At 42.5% G+C, this 19,469-nt stretch overlaps 1 protein-coding gene across 3 annotated transcripts in view; it reads left to right on the top strand.

Annotated features, from left to right (window-relative positions):
- Window positions 1-19,469, top strand: part of col5a1 (procollagen, type V, alpha 1) — a 138,986-nt gene that overhangs the window by 58,940 nt on the left and 60,577 nt on the right. For 2 of the 3 annotated variants that reach the window (XM_036588762.1, XM_036588761.1), the window contains exons 5-9: window positions 1,814-1,945; window positions 12,113-12,244; window positions 13,427-13,969; window positions 14,096-14,560; window positions 15,626-15,682. In XM_036588762.1, coding sequence (XP_036444655.1) covers window positions 1,814-1,945; window positions 12,113-12,244; window positions 13,427-13,969; window positions 14,096-14,560; window positions 15,626-15,682 — 1,329 coding nt within the window. The remainder of the gene's footprint in view (window positions 1-1,813; window positions 1,946-12,112; window positions 12,245-13,426; window positions 13,970-14,095; window positions 14,561-15,625; window positions 15,683-19,469) is intronic. The other variant, XM_036588764.1, reaches the window with a different exon arrangement.

Genomic DNA, 19,469 nt, shown 5'->3' with positions numbered 1-19,469 from the left:
GCTGCTGGTGCTGGCTGTTGTGAGAAGTTTGAGAACCCAAATTTTGACAAATGGAGGATTATATTATTTTTTAGCACAAAAAGAAGCGAGGGAGGGCGAATCCTCGCCGTCAAATAATTGAAAAAATGAAGTGAAACAAAATCGGGACAGGCGACAGCCGAGAACCTCATGGCCATCGTAGGTTCTATGTTGAGAGAGAGGGGTGTAGTTTGCAACCTCTCAGTAGATGCCGCTAAATCTTACACACTGCACCTTTAAATGGTTCTGTGCATGGTGGAGTGGTTCTTGAGACTATTTGAGAATGTGTTGTATTTGGTTCTGTATGGGACCTTTTTTGAAAAGGGTTCTGATATTGTTAGAAACTTGACGTCACAACACTTTTTGGTGCTATATAGAACCATTTTCAAATTAAAGGTACATTCAAAAAAATTAACTGAGGTTTGGAAAAGAAAGTCAACTGGAGCTTTAGGAAAACATGCAGAGTGTCAGGATTATGCTTGACCATAAGGTTGAAATTAGCCTTTGTTCGCCTTGCGGCTAGTTAAGTATTTAAAACAGCTGTCTAGATTTGGTCATAATTGCACCCTCTAGTGGCTCGAGTGAACGTTAAACCTTCCATGTTGTTCGTTTTTAGATGTGAAGCACCTCATGGACTTGGCTAAGGTTTAGGTCATGGAAATGACCACAGGGAAAAGAGTGATGCTTGGTGTCAATGACACTGTGTTCCCTTGTTTATTCATAATGCTACTAAATATTGTCTTTGTAATATGTTCAAATGGAAAAGGATATTGCTGAAACGTAACTGTACGTGGCACTCGCACTACAGTCTGCAGTCCATCTGTTCCTGCGCAGTTTACAAGCCTTCATCATTGGTCAGTTTATGACTACACCACGTTTGACCAGATGCTAGACAGAAAATGATCCGCCACCCAAAAATATCCAGCCAAGAGCAGCTGTGTGGGCAGAAATTGACCACTGATGGGCTGAAGAATGAGCCTGTGCAGATGAGCCATGGTGTCTACTGTATGCCAGCAAGGTGAAACTCCAGCAGAGGGGTTTCAGATAAAGTGGCCGTGTAGGTGGGAGTGTAGTTCGCACTTCGCTCTGATGTGTGTGATGGGTGGATCTGTTGTCCTGCATGGAAAATCACTGACCATCAGTGTTGTGTTAAACACACAACATCAACAGCCCTTTGACTTTCCACAGAAAGCGTGTTGTTTGGGTGGTCAGTCAGTGAGTCACTGTTTTCTCCTCAGTGTTTCCTTTCATTTCAGTCTGGCTCTGTTTTTCAAACAGGATTGATCAAATAATAGGCTTTGGATTAGATTACAGCCTAAAGCATCCAGTAAACCGCAGGATTTGAGTACGGCTCGGGTTTTAGATTGTTAACGTCGTGTTAATTGTTTTTTTATTTATGTATTTCTTTATTTATTTGTTTCGTTTTTTATGTTTTCATAGTAATGCTTATACAATTATATTATTGTAATAATCATTTATGTTGCTACTATAACTCTGCAGTTATGTCTGTCTGTCTGTCTATCTATCTGTCTATCTACCTGTCTGTCTGTCTGTCTGTCTGTCTATCTATATGTCTATCTATGTATCTGTCTGTCTGTTTATCCATCTGCCTCATCTATCTATCTATCTATCTATCTATCTATCTACCTGTCTATCTACCTGTCTGTCTGTCTGTCTGCCCATCAATCTAGTCATTCATCCTTCTGCCTGCCTGTCTGTCTGTCTGACTATATGTCTGTCTATGTATCTGTCTGTCTGTCTGTCTAACTGTGGTTTTGTGCTGTGTGTTTTTCAGGGGGATATTCAGCAGCTGATGATTGTAGCAGACCACCGTGCTGCGTTTGACTACTGTGAACATTATAGCCCAGACTGTGAGGTTCCCGCGCCAGAGCAGCCCCAGAACCAGGACCCCAACGCGGAAGACTACGTGAGTGCTCTCTCCATACAGAGCTTACAGCGTGAAGCGCTAATACTCAGATTCATCGTCAGAATTGTACAGTCGGCTAACGCAGGTAGCAGTAGCAAATTATATACAAGGACTGGCACAGATAATCTATATAGATGAAATTTATGCTTTAGAAACATTGCACTTTACAACACAAGTAACTAACGTACATAATTTTTCTTATGTGAGTAGTATATATTAAACTGTAATGCATTACGCCACTTCATTACAGGAAAAGTAATGTGTTACTTTGCACCACATCACGCCAAACACTGTTAAACACAGACAATATGTAGGTCCATTGTCCATTTAGATGGACAAATATGATTTCACGGAAATTTCCACATAATTAAATGGTTAAGATGATAAACAGAGTTGCTCAGAGTGGTTTGGTGTAAAACGCTCTCTTCTAGAGAAACTAGAGTCAGAACTGTTCACAGTGGTGGTGATAGGAACCAGACGTCCACCTCTAAGAGCTCCCTCACAGAAAGTTACTACATGAAATAGTGGGGCAAAACAGTCCCCAGAGAAAAATCAGATTTTCCACTATTTTCCATCATCAACATTCCATATAAACTCAGAAGACTGGTGTAGGTTCACTGGTGGTTCTGGATAGTAAATAAAATGTCTATATTTGTGTTGTAGTCATGGCGACCCCTGGTTCCTATCACCAATAATTTGTCTTGTTTAATTGGATTTAGTGTGAAATTTTGAATACAAAACTAGATTATGTTTTTTTGATTTTTTGATCCAAACAAGCTTTGGATTAGACATTCCAGAATGTCGAAAGCATCCTTCGGAAAGCTACACGCCACGATCGGACCATATGTAGGGCCAATCCTTTCTCACTTACAGCTTGATACATCATCGTTTCGCATTTCAGCTTTAGCGATATTCCAACTTTTCCACCTCGTCTTAGCGTAAAACTCTTTTTGCAATATTTGGGTGTTTTTTTTTAGAATTAGCAAAAAATTGGTGGACGGAAAGCTATATTGTGCATTATGTATCTTGAAAATATTGTCACATTACATTTTTGCCGTGTTGTCCAGCTCTGCAATGAACCATTTCACACCAACAATGCATCTAAATTCATCATTTTTTATTAAGACTGCAGCTTGTCACTTAAAACTGTGCATAGCCCCGCCCACTATCTGGTGCAAGCTGCTCAAACTTTGGTAAACTGAACTGAATATGTAATCAGCCACACGTTTGATGTTGCCCACCCGCTTTTTGCACAGTTCTCCTAACCCAAATGCATAACGCTGCTGTCGGAACAAAACCTCTTATCTCCGAAATGATAACTTTACAGGAGAAGGGAAAAATATAGTCTACTTTTAATGTAAGTCAATGGAACCAGATGTCTTTCCAAGTCATTTTGGGTCATTTCTGTTGGTCTATTCATCATGAAAGTTCACATAAAATGTAAAGATCAACAAGCATTTTCAGATTATGTCAAAAACTGAAAAACAACAAAAATAGTATGAGGTTTTGTTTCGACAGCAGGGATATGCATAAGTAAGAGAAGCACGTTCATCATGCACCCAGCCCGAAAAGTACACACTTAGACTTGTGCGGCAGTTTCATGCAGAACAGGCGGGCAGATGTGCCTGAAACTGGTGCAAAAGGCTCAGCACATCGAGCCCAGAGTCACAAACCATGGAGAACGTGAATGTTCTCTGCATACAGGCTCTAAACATTACCATACGGAGAGTGTTGTACTCTCTCTGGAGTCGGTCAGCTGTGAATATAAACTCCAGCACAGCCACGCTGACGTGGTCCTGTGGGGTCACAGGGTAACTCAGCGATCGCTGCGCCGTCCTTTCTGACCCGGACCTCCTCCGCCAGGAAAGGCTGGAGGAGCGCTGAGAGAATATAGAGTGAGCACAAATATGCATTAGATGAACCTGAGGAATGAGAGCAGATCAAACACGCAACACACAGACCTGTCCAAACAAGTGTGTGTGTGTGTGTGTGTGTGTGTGTGTGTGTGTGTGAGTGAGAGAGTGAGAGACCTCATTAATTCTCTGTGTTCGTTCGGAGGAAAAACTCCAGCTGGAAGCTGTCTGTTTAGAATTTATTTTTCCAAACAAAAAAAAAAATGATCTCATGCCTCCTGTCACCATGACAGAGAGAGAGAGAGAGAGAGAGAGAGAGGGCGGGAAAGAGTAGGAGGGGAGACAGAGAAAGAAAGATGGAAGGGCTGAGAGAGAGAGAGGAGTACAAGAGAACGAGAGAAATGAAGGGGAAGAGAGGGCGGGAGAGAGAGAGCAGAGAAAAAGAGAGGGAGGAGAGAGGGAGAGAAAGAAGAGAGAGAGAGAGAGAAGCCGAGAGAAATAGAGAAAGAACTATATACAGAGGGCAAGAGAGAGAGAGAAAAAGAGGAAGAGTAAGCGGAGAGGAGAGAGGGAGAGGGAGAGGTGGGGGAGAGGGAACGGGAGATAGTAGGAGGGAATACAGAGAGTGGGCAGAGGGAGAGAGCAGTAAAAGAGAGAGAGATGAAGGGGGAGAGAGTCTCATACTGTCTCAGTGACAGGAGGGGAACTGCCCCAGTGACAGGAGGGGTACTGCTCCAGTGACTAGAGGGGTACTGTCCCAGTGACAGGAGGGGTACTGTCCCAGTGACAGGAGGGGTACTGTCCCAGTGGCAGCAGGGGTACTGTCCCAGTGGCAGCAGGGGTACTGCCCCAGTGACAGGAGGGGTACTGCCCCAGTGACAGGAGGGGTACTGCCCCAGTGACAGGAGGGGAACTGTCTCAGTGACAGGAGGGGTACTGTCTCAGTGACAGGAGGGGAACTGTCCCAGTGACAGCAGGGGTACTGTTCCAGTGGCAGCAGGGTACTGTCCCAGTGGCAGCAGGGGTACTGTCCCAGTGGCAGCAGGGATACTGTCCCAGTGACAGCAGGGGTACTGTTCCAGTGGCAGCAGGGGTACTGTCCCAGTGGCAGCAGGGGTACTGCCCCAGTGACAGGAGGGGTACTGTCTCAGTGGCAGCAGGGGTACTGCCCCAGTGACAGGAGGGGAACTGCCCCAGTGACAGGAGGGGTACTGTCTCAGTGACAGGAGGGGAACTGCCCCAGTGACAGGAGGGGTACTGTCCCAGTGACAGGAGGGGAACTGCCCCAGTGACAGGAGGGGTACTGTCCCAGTGCCAGCAGGGGTACTGTCCCAGTGACAGGAGTGGTACTGTCCCAGTGCCAGCAGGGGTACTGCCCCAGTGACCGGAGTGGTACTGTCTGAGTGACAGGAGGGGAACTGCCCCAGTGACAGGAGGGGAACTGCTCCAGTGACAGGAGGGGAACTGCTCCAGTGACAGGAGGGGAACTGCCCCAGTGACAGGAGGGGTACTGTCCCAGTGCCAGCAGGGGTACTGCCCCAGTGACAGGAGGGGTACTGCCCGCAGTGACAGAAGGGGTACTGTCTCAGTGACAGGAGGTGTACTGCCCCAGTGACAGGAGGGGTACTGCCCCAGTGACAGGAGGGGTACTGAAAGCAAACCAGTGATAATAAGCCCCTCCCCCAGACGACACACACACACACACACACACACACACACACACACACACACACCTCACTCCTCTGAGGACAGAAGTCTATGAAAGAGTCTTTTTGACTCAAGTGCAGTTCAGTTTTAAAGCACATTCCCACCACACGCTAAATACCAGACTCTTTTTAAAGCGACAGTTCAACAGCAAATCTAAATTTCCCTCTGACGCCAAACTGATGAGTTAAGACATATTTAGTGTCTGAAGTTTCTCTAGTTATGATTTATGAATGCAGTGATGATTTACTGAAGCAGGAGAGCATATGAGAGGTCGTAGAGAGGTCAACGTGGGGGCGATTCCACGGCTGAACACAGACATCGACGCTGAAACACTTACAGACGGTGTTTATGAAGGTGTGTTTGAATGAGAGAGGTAGGCAGAGAAGAGAGAGAGAGAGAGGTGACAGTAAAAGAGAGAGAGAGGTAGAGAAGTGACAGTAAAAGAGAGAGAGAAGTGAGTAAAAGAGAGAGAGAAGTGACAGTAAAAGGAAGCGAGAGAGAGAAGTGACAGTAAAAGAGAGAGAGTGAGAAGTGACAGTAAAAGAGAGAGAAGTGACAGTAAAAGGAAGCGAGAGAGAGAAGTGACAGTAAAAGGAAGTGAGAGAGAGAGAAGTGACAGTAAAAGAGAGAGAAGTGATAGTAAAAGGAAGTGAGAGAGAGAAGTGACAGTAAAAGAGAGAGAGAAGTGACAGTAAAAGCAAGTGAGAGAGAGAGAAGTGACAGTAAAAGAGAGAGAGTGAGAGAGAGAAGTGACAGTAAGAGAGAGAGAGAGGTAGAGAAGTGTCAGTAAAAGAGAGAGAGTGAGAGAGAGAGAAGTCACTGTAAAAGAGAGAGAGAAGTAGAGAAGTGGCAGTGAAAGAGAGAGAGAGAAAGAAGTGACAGTAAAAGAAAGAGAAGTGACAGTAAAACAGAGAGGTAGCGAAGTGAGTAAGAGAGAGAGAGAGAGAAGTGACAGAAAAAGGGAGCGAGAGAGAGAAGTGACAGTAAAACAGAGAGGTAGAGAAGTGAGTAAGAGAGAGAGAGAGAGAAGTGACAGTAAAAGAGAGAGAGAAGTGACAGTAAAAGAGAGAGAGAAGTGACAGTAAAAGGGAGTGACAGAGAGAAGTGACAGTAAAACAGAGAGGTAGAGAAGTGAGTAAGAGAGAGAGAGAGAGAAGTGACAGTAAAAGAGAGAGAGAAGTGACAGTAAAAGAGAGAGTGAGAAGTGACAGTAAAAGAGAGAGAGAAGTGACAGTAAAAGGAAGCGAGAGAGAGAAGTGACAGTAAAAGGAGAGAGAGAGGTAGAGAGAGGAGAGACGAGAGAGAGAGAGAAGTGACAGTAAAAGGAAGCGAGAGAGAGAAGTGACAGTAAAAGGAAGCGACAGAGAGAAGTGACAGTGAAAACAGAGAGGTAGAGAAGTGAGTAAGAGATAGAGAGTGAGAAGTGACAGTAAAAGAGATAGAGAAGTGACAGTAAAAGGAAGCGAGAGAGAGAAGTGACAGTAAAAGGAAGCGAGAGAGAGAGAAGTGACAGTAAAAAAGAGAGAGAAGTGACAGTAAAAGAGAGAGAGAAGTGACAGTAAAAGAGAGAGAGAAGTGACAGTAAAAAAGAGAGAGAAGTGACAGTAAAAAGAGAGAGAGAAGTGACAGTAAAAGAGAGAGAGAAGTGACAGTAAAAGAGAGAGAGAGAAGTGACAGTAAAAGGAAGCGAGAGAGAGAAGTGACAGTAAAAAAGAGAGAGAAGTGACAGTAAAAGAGAGAGAGAAGTGACAGTAAAAGAGAAAGAGAGAGGTAGAGAAGAGGCAGTGAAAGAGAGAGAGAGAGAAGTGACAGTAAAAGAGAGAGATAGAGGTAGAGAAGTGTCAGTAAAAGAGAGAGAGTGTGAGAGAGAGAAAGAGGAGTCACTGAGAAAGAGGAGTGACATAGAAGAGAGAGGGAAAGAAAGGAGAAAGGAAAAAGGGAAGTGAGTTAAAAGAGAGAGAGGGAGATAGGAGAGAAGGAAAAGAGAGTACAAAGAGAGCAAGGGAAAGAAACTAAGGAAAAGGGAGAGAAATAAAGGGGAAAAAAGGGAGAGAGACATTGAGAAAGATAGAGAGTGAGAGAGAAGAAGGTAGAGCAGGAGAGGGACGGAGGAAAAGACTAAGCAGCCTGAGACGCAGTCTAAGCCGAATGACCGGAGCTGCTGATTGTGTGTGTGTGTTTATGTTAGGACACAGTCTGAGTTTTTTCATTTTACTCTCTCTCTCTCTCTCTCTCTCTCTCTCTCTCTCTCTCTCTCTCTCTTTTCATTTGCTTCTAATAATTAATAATCCTTCTATCTTTTTTACAGCGTTTTCAAACTCAGACCTGGCTCTGTGAGCTGAGCCGTGCTGGTGATGTCCTCTGTTCTGTTGTGTAAAATGATCTGTGTGTGTTGAGTGTTGGTAAAGTGTTCTTACTGAACGCTCAGACCAAACGTCTCCTCACTCAAACCCATGTTTATAAACACCGTCTGCTCTCGGCCCTTCTGTGACCTCTGGAATTCTTTCCTACTTCAGTGGCACTAAAACTGTCAATGGAGGCAGAATAAAGAGGCAGCGAGGTAGAAAACACCCACCGCCCACTCTAGTTCTCGTTTTACTATACATTCGGTTCACTTTACAGTCTCCTGTACAGTTTGGGCGCCGAATTACATGATTCGCTGTTTTTTTTTAAGATAAAATAAAACATAAATGTGAAAGTCGGCACATTATATATTTTATATTCCATATTTTAATGTGTTAAATTTAGGAAATAGAAATTGTGCCCTAAAATTTCGCTTAAAGATGCAATAGTTAAGTGTGTTCCCTGTAAAGCATACAGACGGTTCTTCAAGTGTTCTTCAGTAAAAACAATGGTTCTATATAGCACCATGAACTCTCAAAGAACAGTGGTTCTTTGCATGGTGAAATGACAGATGGAGAATGTGCTGTATATGGTTCTACATACAACCTGTTTGAAAATTGTTATGTGTAGCAGCTATAAGGGTTCTGGTATTGAAACAAGCTTGACATTGTAACAATAGCAGAACCCTTTTTGGTTCAATATAGAACCATATACATCCGTCTGAAGAACTATTTCACCGTGCAAAGAACCAAGACTTCTTTATAGCACCAAGCTTGACATCATAACAATGGCAGAACCCTTTTTGGTGCTATATAGAACCATTTCGCCATGCAAGGAACCATTTAGGCATGCAAACGGTTCTTTGAGTGTTTATTGTTCTATACAGAACCACTGTCTTTACTAAAAGTGTGTGTTAACGTGTTCTCACTTCAAGTATCCACAAAACATCTGATGTTATTGGGGTGTTCAAACTTTTGCATACACCTATATGTAAATGTATAAATGCATAATTGCATACCTGCTTAATAAATTCCTATACCGTCTCAGCAGGTGTGTAAACATTCCTAGAAGGGTTAAATCCCTCTAACTTCCAACAATGTTCCACGTCTCTGAGACACAGCGGACCGTTCTCCGCCCCGAACATGTAGGGACGAGGCCCGAAATGAGCGTGAGGGGGTCGGAGAGCGGTCAGAATTCCTGGCGTTCCTCTCTGAGAGAGGGAGAGAGAGGGAGATTTCCGGATTTACGTCCGAGGGATTCCCGATCGCGGAGCTCTGCTCAAACGAGCTGTAGAGCAGATAAGGCTCTGAAACCCTGCGGCGCCTTCCAGCGTCTCGTTTTGCTCGTGTTTCAGCCGTGTACACTTCAGGGTTGGAAGAGATTCCCATCATTCCCATTTTTTTCTTTTGCTGTTACAATCACTCAAATGCTTTTCAGCAAGAAATCAAGTTTGCTCACTTTCCACCCCCTTTTCCCAAATGCAGAGGTGTTTGGTGTCTGGATTTTATTGCTTTAGCACTGGAGCTACAAGGCTAACGTAGCTAACATGTCATGGAAATCATTTAAACCAGTGATGATGGGTTTATTGGCAACTTAGTACTCTGAATTTTCCAACTCGGAATCTGCTACTTCCCAAGCATTGAAGCTGGTTAAGGATGCTTACAGTAAGCTAGTGCTTGTTCAGCTGCTGTGTGCACATAAAAAGCATCTTATAAAACATTTACATTTGAATTAAAGAGCTGTTTGATTGGCGCTTTTAATAGTGCAAATAGTTTATGACAGTTTACTGTTAATATAGCACCAAAAATAATTTGATCAATAACCTTGCACACCCAGATAGAAATGTGATGCATGGCAATATATGGATTTTAAATATATATCATATTTTTCATAGCATATATAACCTTTCCTTTGTATCCAACTCATATATGCCGACTTATTTTGGCCATTTTCACACACGCCAATATATTTAAAATATGGCAAATATATTTCAGCAATATCAACATGAATAAACTTATGTGCAACACATATATTTGAAAATATGTGATCAAAAACATTATCCATATATGGACGGAATATATTACTCATATATTTTAGCTTCATGTTATCAGTTTTTGTATTTCATTTTGATTTTATCCATGTTTTATGCATATATGTATTCACCCACCTATCAGACAAGTATGTATGATCCATATATTATGTGTATATGTGCAATGTTTGATACTTACAAATATGTACACTACATATAAGACCATATATTTTGAAATATATGTCTATTTATGTGCATCTATGGCCTTACAATTGTACAAGCATCCCCTTTGCATTTAGCAATATACATAAATAGCATGACATACAAATAGAAACTCAAAAGTAAAAAGCATAAAACGTATTTTAAGGGCTGTTCCTATGGATTTTTCACCTTTAGACATTCCCAGGTCCCACTTAGTCATGAACGCAGCATTACCACTGTGTAAACTTCATAGCTGGATCACCAGGTTTGCCTCAAACGGTGTCGGTGGTAAAGTCATTTCAGATATGACTTGCTTATGTGGTTTCTTACACTGTATAACATGCTGTTAGCTATAAAAATGGACTGAAGCAGCATGACTAAAAACAGAAGTGGGGTCAGCCTATATTCCTATGACCCTACGTAGCCTCATTGACATTCTCTAGGAAACAACCCTGTGTTCCCGTGGTGCCATGTTTCAGCCTTATAGAACATCAACTGACTTCAGGAGCAGAACTTGCCCAGAAACCATTGCTATTTAACGCATCATCCATTTTGTCCATTTCTGAATATTTTAAAACTGTATCATTTAATTTGTTCTGTTGAAAATGTAGTACTACTCAAGTTGCCTGGGTAGAAAAACAGCATAGACTAGTGTGGCTAGTCACCAGCAACACCAGTTTTGTTTCGGATGGTGAACCAGCATGACCATGACCATAGAAATCTGATGCATGGCCATATATGATATATATCATAAGGGTCAGGCGTAAATTTCAAAATATATGCACATATGTGTAAGTATGAAATATTAGGCATATATGCATAATATGTGGATCATAGTAATATGTGAGAATAGCGAGTATTTATGTATGTACATAAATGTTAATATATCTAATACACAGCAATATATGGGGTTCAAATATGACATATATTGGCATACATGGATTTCCTTTATATCCAAGTTATATTTGTCACAAATGGACATATATATATATATGTATTTATAGTTTAGTTATGTAGCTATTATACCAATTTTCTCTTCATTAGGAAGCAAGAAACAAAGAACATGCATAAAAATGTATGCAGCATATGTGAATCATATATGGCCTCCATATATGTTTTATAGCATATATTGTTAAATATATGTTACACATATGTTTGTATAATATATGGCTGAAATATATGTCTCATATTTCAAAGTGGCCAGTTTCAAATAAGTTGGCATATATGTCACATATATGTCCATATGTGACAAATATAAGTTGGATATAAAGGAAATCCATGTATGCCAATATATGTCATATTTGAACCCCATATATTGCCGTGTATCAGATTTCTGTATGGGGGATCTTACATGTTTCCTTAATGTATAAAGGTATATATTAAGGTATAAAGTATCATACAAAGAGCTGAGAATGTGCAGCCATGCTCGCATAAGACCTGTGGAAAAACATGCTCCCAATTTTGCGTGTACTTTCGTCTATTTTTATAGATAACATGTCTTGGCTGATTGTCTGCGCTTTTGTAAGGGGAAAATTGTGTAACTTAACTTGCTGCCCAACTATTTCTTACACACTGAGAAAATGAGGTGATAAATTGCTGGGTGCAAGTAACTACAGCACATTTAAACAATCATCTAATGATCCTTGTACTGTTGAAATGCCTCAGAATGAGCATGACTTCATGTGCCATCTATGTGCAGTGATCTAAACGCCACTGTTCTTAATCAGAGCAGTGTAGAAAGGCTTTTATACTCTCCTAACTAGAGCTGCACAATGCCATTCGTTCATGCTTATCGTGATATTAGCCTTTGCAATACCGATATCTGTAAAGATACACACTACTACTGCAATACTTTAATACTATAACTTTGTGTCAGATTCAGATAATAATAACCGCTAACAAACACAAAAACAATGTGGTGTGCATTGAAAGCCTGGACCGAAAGAGCTACAAGTGAGAAATAAGACTAAACTGCAGCATGTTTTTGTTTTCAAAATAAAAACTGATATTAAGTTGGATGCTTTGTTATTGCAGAATACGGAAGATGACACCTACTACTATGAGTACCCTTACTATGAGGACATGGACGGGGATAAGACTGGTGAATCACTGCCCAACACTGAGGTCACTGAAACAAGCGAGAGGGGTGGTGCACCCGGTGACTTGGTAATGTAGCCTTGTTCCTTCCATTTTTTACACCTTGCTAAATCCACACTTCTGTGCTGTTTGCTTAACATATTGGTAAAACAGAAGTACCTCAATCTCATACATAACTTACACATTAGCTCTGCGGTAGTTACTGAATAGTAGAATATCTTAAGATTAATAACTGGACAGTAAGCCTGTGATTTAAGTGGCTCAGAACTTAAGAAGTTCTGAAGAAGGTTAGGTTTGTTACACAAAGTCCTGCCAGTTTTTTTATACGGTGGTCCTACCACCATTCTCTGCCATCTGCCAAACCCAGATTCGTCCATCAGATTGCCAGAAACATGAAGCATGATTCATCACTCCAGAGAACACGCAGCAGCTCAAGTTCTTTACACCCCTCCAGCCGACACCTGGCATTGCACATAGCGATCTTAGGCTTGTTAGCAGCTGCTCAGCCGTGGAAACCCATTTCATGAAGCTCCTGATACACAGTTCTTGTGTTGATGTTGCTTCCAGAAACAGTTTGGGATTTTGTAATGGGTGATACAACAGAGCGCTTCCACCACGTGGTCTACTGCTTCATGGCTGAGCTGTTGTTGCTCCTAGATGCTTCCATTTCACAGTAATAGCACTTACAGTTGACAGGGGCAGATCTGGCAGGAGAGAAATTTCACAACCTGGCTTGTGGCAAAGGTGGCATCTTATGACAGTGTCATGTTAACAGGCACTGAGCTCTTCAGTACGACCCATTCTACCGCCAGTGTTTGTCTATCGAGACTGCAAGGCTATGCGCTTGATTTTATACACCTGCTAGCAATGAGGGCAACTGAAACACCCAAACTCAATCATTAGGAGGGGTGTCCACATATTTTTGGCCATGTGGCATTTCATTTTCTTCATACCTTTTCATTCCACTGACCACCAGTTGCTAAGTAAAGGCAATAATTGTTTTACTATTTTTTACCATTAATATTTAAACACATACATTTGAAATAATATTCTTACATTTGAAGTAATATTTTTTCCTTTATTTTTACGAAACCGTTGTAAAAATAAATAGAACAATCATGGTGGTGACTAAATCACAGTGTTAGTGGTATCGATGCGCTCCTTGAGTCTTTATACGTTACGTTTATTCTACATTCGTTCTTTGCTCATCTTATGGATGTACACCGACTCTCTCTGTCTTGACCGGCAAAGCAGACCATCACCACTGTGACTGGCGGAACTGGAGGTTCCAGCAGCTCGTCCAGCGGCAGCTCTTCCAGCAGTTCCTCTTCCAGCAGTTCCTCCTCCAGCAGTTCCTCTTCCAGCAGCTCCTCTTCTACCACGGCGACAGGCGAAGACTCATACGATGGCTACGATGGTTACGAGACCGGTTACGAGACGTACTACGACGAGTCTACAGCCAAGCCTGATAGCTCTCGCACAGTCACCATCACAGGAACAGGAGCGGAAAGAGAGCTGGACCTGGGTCTGGGCAAGAACATAGATCTGGGCCTGGGCGGCGACGTGGAAAGTCACGTCATTACCTCCGTAGGAGGAGGGGGAGGAGGAGGCCGAATCCACACAAGCACCGTCATACACAACAGCACTGCCGGCTCTGGCTCTAGCTCTGGTTCTACCACCAGAATTTCCTCAGGTTCTAGCTCCAGCTCGGGCTCCAGCTCCAGCTCGGGCTCCAGCTCCAGCTCGGGCTCCAGCTCCAGCACGGGATCCAGCACTGGTTCTAGCTCCAGCTCGGTGAGTTATCTAGAGTGGTACAGAATATGGTGAAGTTATGAGTTCCCCAAGTTAAGTAGGTTAAATTCACCTGAGAGGTGGATTTAATGTGAAAAACGCCCTAAATTCTCATCCCTGTCTCTGTAGGTGGGAGGTTATGATGATGGTTATGGCGAGGGTTATGACGTGAACTATGGAGAAGGGTACGATGAGAGAGAATACACTGCCGGTGGAGTAGGAAGCAGCAGCAGTACTGTATCCGTAGGGGGCGGGTCCGTGTCAGTCGGAGGCGGGTCCGTGTCTGTCGGAGGCGGGTCTGTTTCTGTCGGAGGCGGGTCCGTGTCTCACGGAGGCAGTTCAGCCGGGGGCGGATCGTCCAGTGCTGGAGGCACAGCTGGGGCAGGGTCTGACGCCATGGGAACCGGACAGGGTGCAGTCGGTGGGGAAGCAGAATACACGGAATTGGACAAGTTTAAGGAGGAGTCCATCACGGATTACAAATACACCGACTCCGACCTGGAAAAGATTTACGGAGATTACGGAGACTACGGAGACTACGGCGAGAGCGAAGACAAACAGCTGCCCGCTGAGACTGACAATTACTTCGGCCAGGTAAAGCCATGCGCAGAGTGTGGACAGAATGTAGAGTTATTACTTTCATTCTGCTCTACCATTTAAATGTAAACACACAAATGAATTACATAATCAGTTACATGATAAAAACATTTACATTCGATTCACATCTTGTACTGACACGCTGGTTTCGATGGAAAGAAGTGACAAAGAAGACCTCTTCAAATTCAAATGATAATAAAACATCTCCTCTTCTGCTTACCAACGTAAAGGTGGCTTGGATTGGAAATTTAGAAGCCACACTTTTTGATAAAATTTGCAAAAATTTTAACACCCCTGGTCAAACAACATATTTTGTAGATCAAAGTGACGATAAGTTAACACATCCTCATCAGGGAACCTAAATATGGCATTTTCTCACCCCATTTTACTGCATCATTTCTAATTATTAGCTGTGTTTAAGGTATCAGGAAAAGTTAGAACATAAATATGACATCAATTTTGTTTAAGTTTTCCCTGAATATGTTTAAGACAGCAAATAAACGGTAATTGTGAATTAAAATGTGCCCAAGATTTCATGTAGAATATCAACAAGACATGGAGTATGACCAGAGCGCCGAAACGTTTGCATATGATTTAAACCGTTTTAAGCATACGCTTAAACTTTTAAGAGGAATGGTTATTCTGAATCAATTATGCAAAATGACTTTAAACAACTAAAATGCCCAACATAATTAAAACTGAAATAACAGATAAAGTAAAGTAAAACTGTACAAAAAGCTGCTTACATGAGCTGTGCACATTTCTGAGATACAGCCCTGCGTAACCTCCAAGTTCTTTGGACACATTGCAGCATACGAGTACTGTGGCCAGGGAGCTCAAAGCACAAAGTTATGACATTTTATTTTTCATGTAAGATGTAAACTCAGCAAGTAAAGGGAATTTATGTCTTAAAATGTGCACTAAATGCCTCATTTACATTTGCCCCCTGTAGACGATGTGATTCACTAAGAAAATAATACAAAAAAAAAACATAATTTGTTTAAACTTTTGCACATGACTGTATGTGTTTGGAGTTGAGCTGTTTGTGTTTGGTGTCTGCAGGTGGACGGATCCAGAGGAGAGAAAGGACAGAAAGGAGAGCCAGCCGTCATCGAACCGGTGAGTGCGTGTTTGTCTGCATTCCATACGAAGCACTGTCGCATGGATACACGACGTGTGCGCTCAAACTCACTCGAGTGTGTTTTAGGAGGATAAACACTTTTATAGTTGTATAATGTCACCCATAAACACAAAGAGAGAGAGAGAGAGAGAGAGGGAGGATAACATCTGTGGCAGCGGTCTGGTGAAGGGCGAACTCATTGAAATGCTGCCGACCTCATTCATTCATTCCTTCATTCAGTCATTTGGTTCTCGCTTTTTCTCTCTCTTTGGAAAACAACTTCGGATGAGATGACCTATATCAAAGTGCTCTGAATGCTCCGGTTTGGCTAAGCGTTATACAGTTATTCTCATGTAAGGGGTCGATGCATCTCTTTACTGTGCGTTAACTGTACTGTGCAGATGCTCTCAGCTCTGTAGGTTAGCGTAGGTCAATTGTAGTTCACAGATATTCTCAGCATTGCAGGTTAGCATGGGTTAACTGTAACAAATATGTATTCTTATTGCTGCAGGCTAATAAAGTTTTCTGTGTTTTGCATGTTTGTTTTAGGGTGTTTGTTCTTCAGTGTTTATTCATGGGGTTATTCTGTTGGGGACTTTTATTGTGGAGGGTGGGGCTAGGTCTGCCTGGAGGGGTATGTGTGTGTATGGCGTAGCTGTGGCCAACAACAGCTGGAGAATAAAGTACCATGACTTGTACAGAAGTCGTGTTTCTTTTAATAGCGGTGAATGCTAAAATTGGTGTCAGAAGTGGGATGAGTAGTGAGCAAGCTGTTAGTAAAGAGAAAACTCTGCTTATGTATGGCGTAGCTGTGGCCAGCAACAGCTGGAGAATAAAGTACCACAATTTGTGTGAAAGCTATGACTCTTTTAAAAGCACACTGCCACAACAGGTTAAATGTTCTGTAGGGATATTCACAGAACTGGATATTCTCATTGCAGTAGGTTAGCGTGGATTAACTGTCATGTACGAATATTTTCAGTGCTACAAGTTAGCATGGGTTAACTGTGTTGTGCGAATGTTCTCAGTCCTGTAGGTTTGCCTAGGTTAACTCTATTGGGCAGATGTTCTCGGTGCTGTAGGCTAGCATGGATAAGTTGCGCTGAAGTTGTTCTCTGCCCTTTTTGTTAGCATGGGTTAATTATACAGATTTTCAGTGCTGTAATTTAGCATAAATAAACCGTACCGCACAGATATTTTCAGCATTGTAGGTTAGCTTGGATTAAACACACTGTAGCCTTTGGATATTCTCAGCGCTGTCGTTTTTCATGTCTAACCTCAGTGCCACGGTCAGTGACTGAATTTAGCTGTCTTTATATAACAGTATCTTAGCTCCTAAGACCAGCATAGGACCGCATACAGGCTGTGTCCTGTTTGGAGACTTAGTGGTGAAAAATGCAGATTAAAATAATGCTGAAATTGCTCATGCAGTGCTTGTTTGAGTTTAGACATGCAGGACTGACTCAGACTCATGGAGATGGTTAATTCAGCGCTGCTGGTTTTGCTGGGTGGGGATTCTGGGCCCTTTTTTATTGCATTGTAACTGGGCTGTGTTTAAATGTGACCCAGGTGCCTATACAGAAATTTGATAGATGACAATATATGGCGTAGATGGATTTCCCTTATATCCAACTTATATTTCTATTAAATGTAAATAAAAAAAAGAAAGCAATGAAGTGCAAATCATTTAAACCCAATATTTCATTGAAAATAGCAATGAAAATATACACACACCCATATATATATATATATATGTACATATATTTTGAAATATATACCCAACCCTTTATAATACATGTCCATATATGCCCATATATCAGATTTGCGATTTGCATGCTCGCTTCCGCAGCAACATCCAGACACATTCTCAGTCTTACTAATCAATGACAGAGAGCTCAGCGCAGATCAGTGCTAACCAGTCCTACAGGGTGGAAATCTCTCCTCTCGTCCCTCGGCTTATTAACATCCTCCCTTTTCCCACTGCGACTCCCATTCCTCTCTTCCTCACTCACATACACCCACACTGTCTCCCTTCCTCTCATCCCCCACCTCCTCTGGCTGTTGATTATAAACAGCTGTCTCTTTCTAAACAAATGGCACTGTGGCTCGCTGTGTGTTCGTGTGACTGCATGTCCCGTGCTTTCTGGCTGTTTTTAAAATATGCTTTCTGAGCATGGAATGCCTTTCATCTGAGTCCAGACTGTCCCAGCCTTGCCCCTATAGACATGGACAGACACATATTCATACTCAAAGTGTGATTTTTCCCCATGTTATTCCATTTATTACAGCGACAGCAGAAAATAATAGTATTCTTTTTGAGTTTTGTACACCTACAATGTTCAATTTGGCCTGAATGTGAAAGCCTTAAAGGACCTGTACCCCGGAATAATCAATTTTCCTCAGTTGTTTTAAATCAGATATTCGAGTCATGAGGTAATTTCCTTTTTTATGGGATTTAATTTTCTGCATATCGTCCAGTTACGTAGTTTTACAGCGAATTCAGTGGTGGTCTAATCATTTAAATCCCGTTTTGGCAGACGTCACCTCACATCTATTTAGTCTCCTAGTGCACATATTGGTATTAAACATATTCCGAATTGCGAACGGAGCATGATCATATGATTATGATGCGGCCGTCCAGGGGTGCGTTTCCCGAAAGCATTGCTGAACAGCTACCGTAGTTAAATGATAGAGAGACTAGCATTTTGAACACTTTCTCTCCACAGTTACCACAGTGGTTGCTCAACAGCGCTATCGGGAAATACAGTCCGGGTTTGTAGAAAATACAACCCACTAGAAACTCGCTCATCTCATTTCGGACGTCCCCCTGGTAAAATAATCTGAATAGGGTTTCTTTTTGCCGTTAACGTCTTCTGTTGTTGTTGCTAGAAGACACCCGTCCAAAAAAAGAAAGCCAAGTGAAAAAAACTTGCCTGTTGTTTTTTCCCCCTCCTTTCTACTTTGAATTAGTAGGCCGAAATCATTACTGTACTCGGTTTACTTAACAGTTTGACTTGTGTCCTTATTCCAATACATGTCCAGTAAGACATGATTTAAAACAGAGATTTTTATCGTGCTGGTCAAGGGTTGATTACGAAGTCACACCTGAGTTCTTTATAAATAACCCATTAAATTGTTCAGCCGAAGCATCACAAACTCCATGGACCATCTGTAATTAGCAACTCCTTGCCCGTTAATGTTTAAACGAGAGCTCGCCTGCAGTTGACCGATCAAAAGTGACCACATTTAGAGGCATCCACCAACATAAAACACCAGTACCAATAAGCAGCTCACCCTGGTAGAACCGGACTTTGATACACAGACTAACAGCTACTAACAACCGTCGCCCAGTCGTCCTCATGATTGAACCTTGAATGCCTATGCATCTTTGTCCTGAAGGGTAGGCAACCACCGTCCATGTGTGATGGGTGTAGCACAGACCAGCTTTTGGCCAACAGCAGTAACGTCACCCAGAACTGCTAGATGGTTTTAGGTCATGGCTGGAGCTGCGAGGGTTTTGTGGAGCTCTGGAACAGAATGTTTTGGAAGTGTTGTATTGTTGAGCTTGTCGGCGTGGCTCTTTGAGGTTGTGAAGACGCTGTGGTTTTGGATCGCTGAGGAACAGCCGAAAATATGCTCAAATCACACACTTCTATCTTTTTGCAGCTGTCCGCATTCTGCCTTTTCTGCGTCCACGCGTACCCGTCCCTCGTCTTCTCTGTCTTGGCGACCGAAACAAAGAACGTGTCCCTGCTGCTGCAGTGCGGAGTGGCTTCAGGGTGAATA

The sequence above is a fragment of the Colossoma macropomum genome, unplaced genomic scaffold, assembly GCF_904425465.1.
Source record: "Colossoma macropomum unplaced genomic scaffold, Colossoma_macropomum, whole genome shotgun sequence".
NCBI lineage: Eukaryota > Metazoa > Chordata > Actinopteri > Characiformes > Serrasalmidae > Colossoma > Colossoma macropomum.
This window is presented reverse-complemented; position numbering and strand designations above follow the sequence as displayed.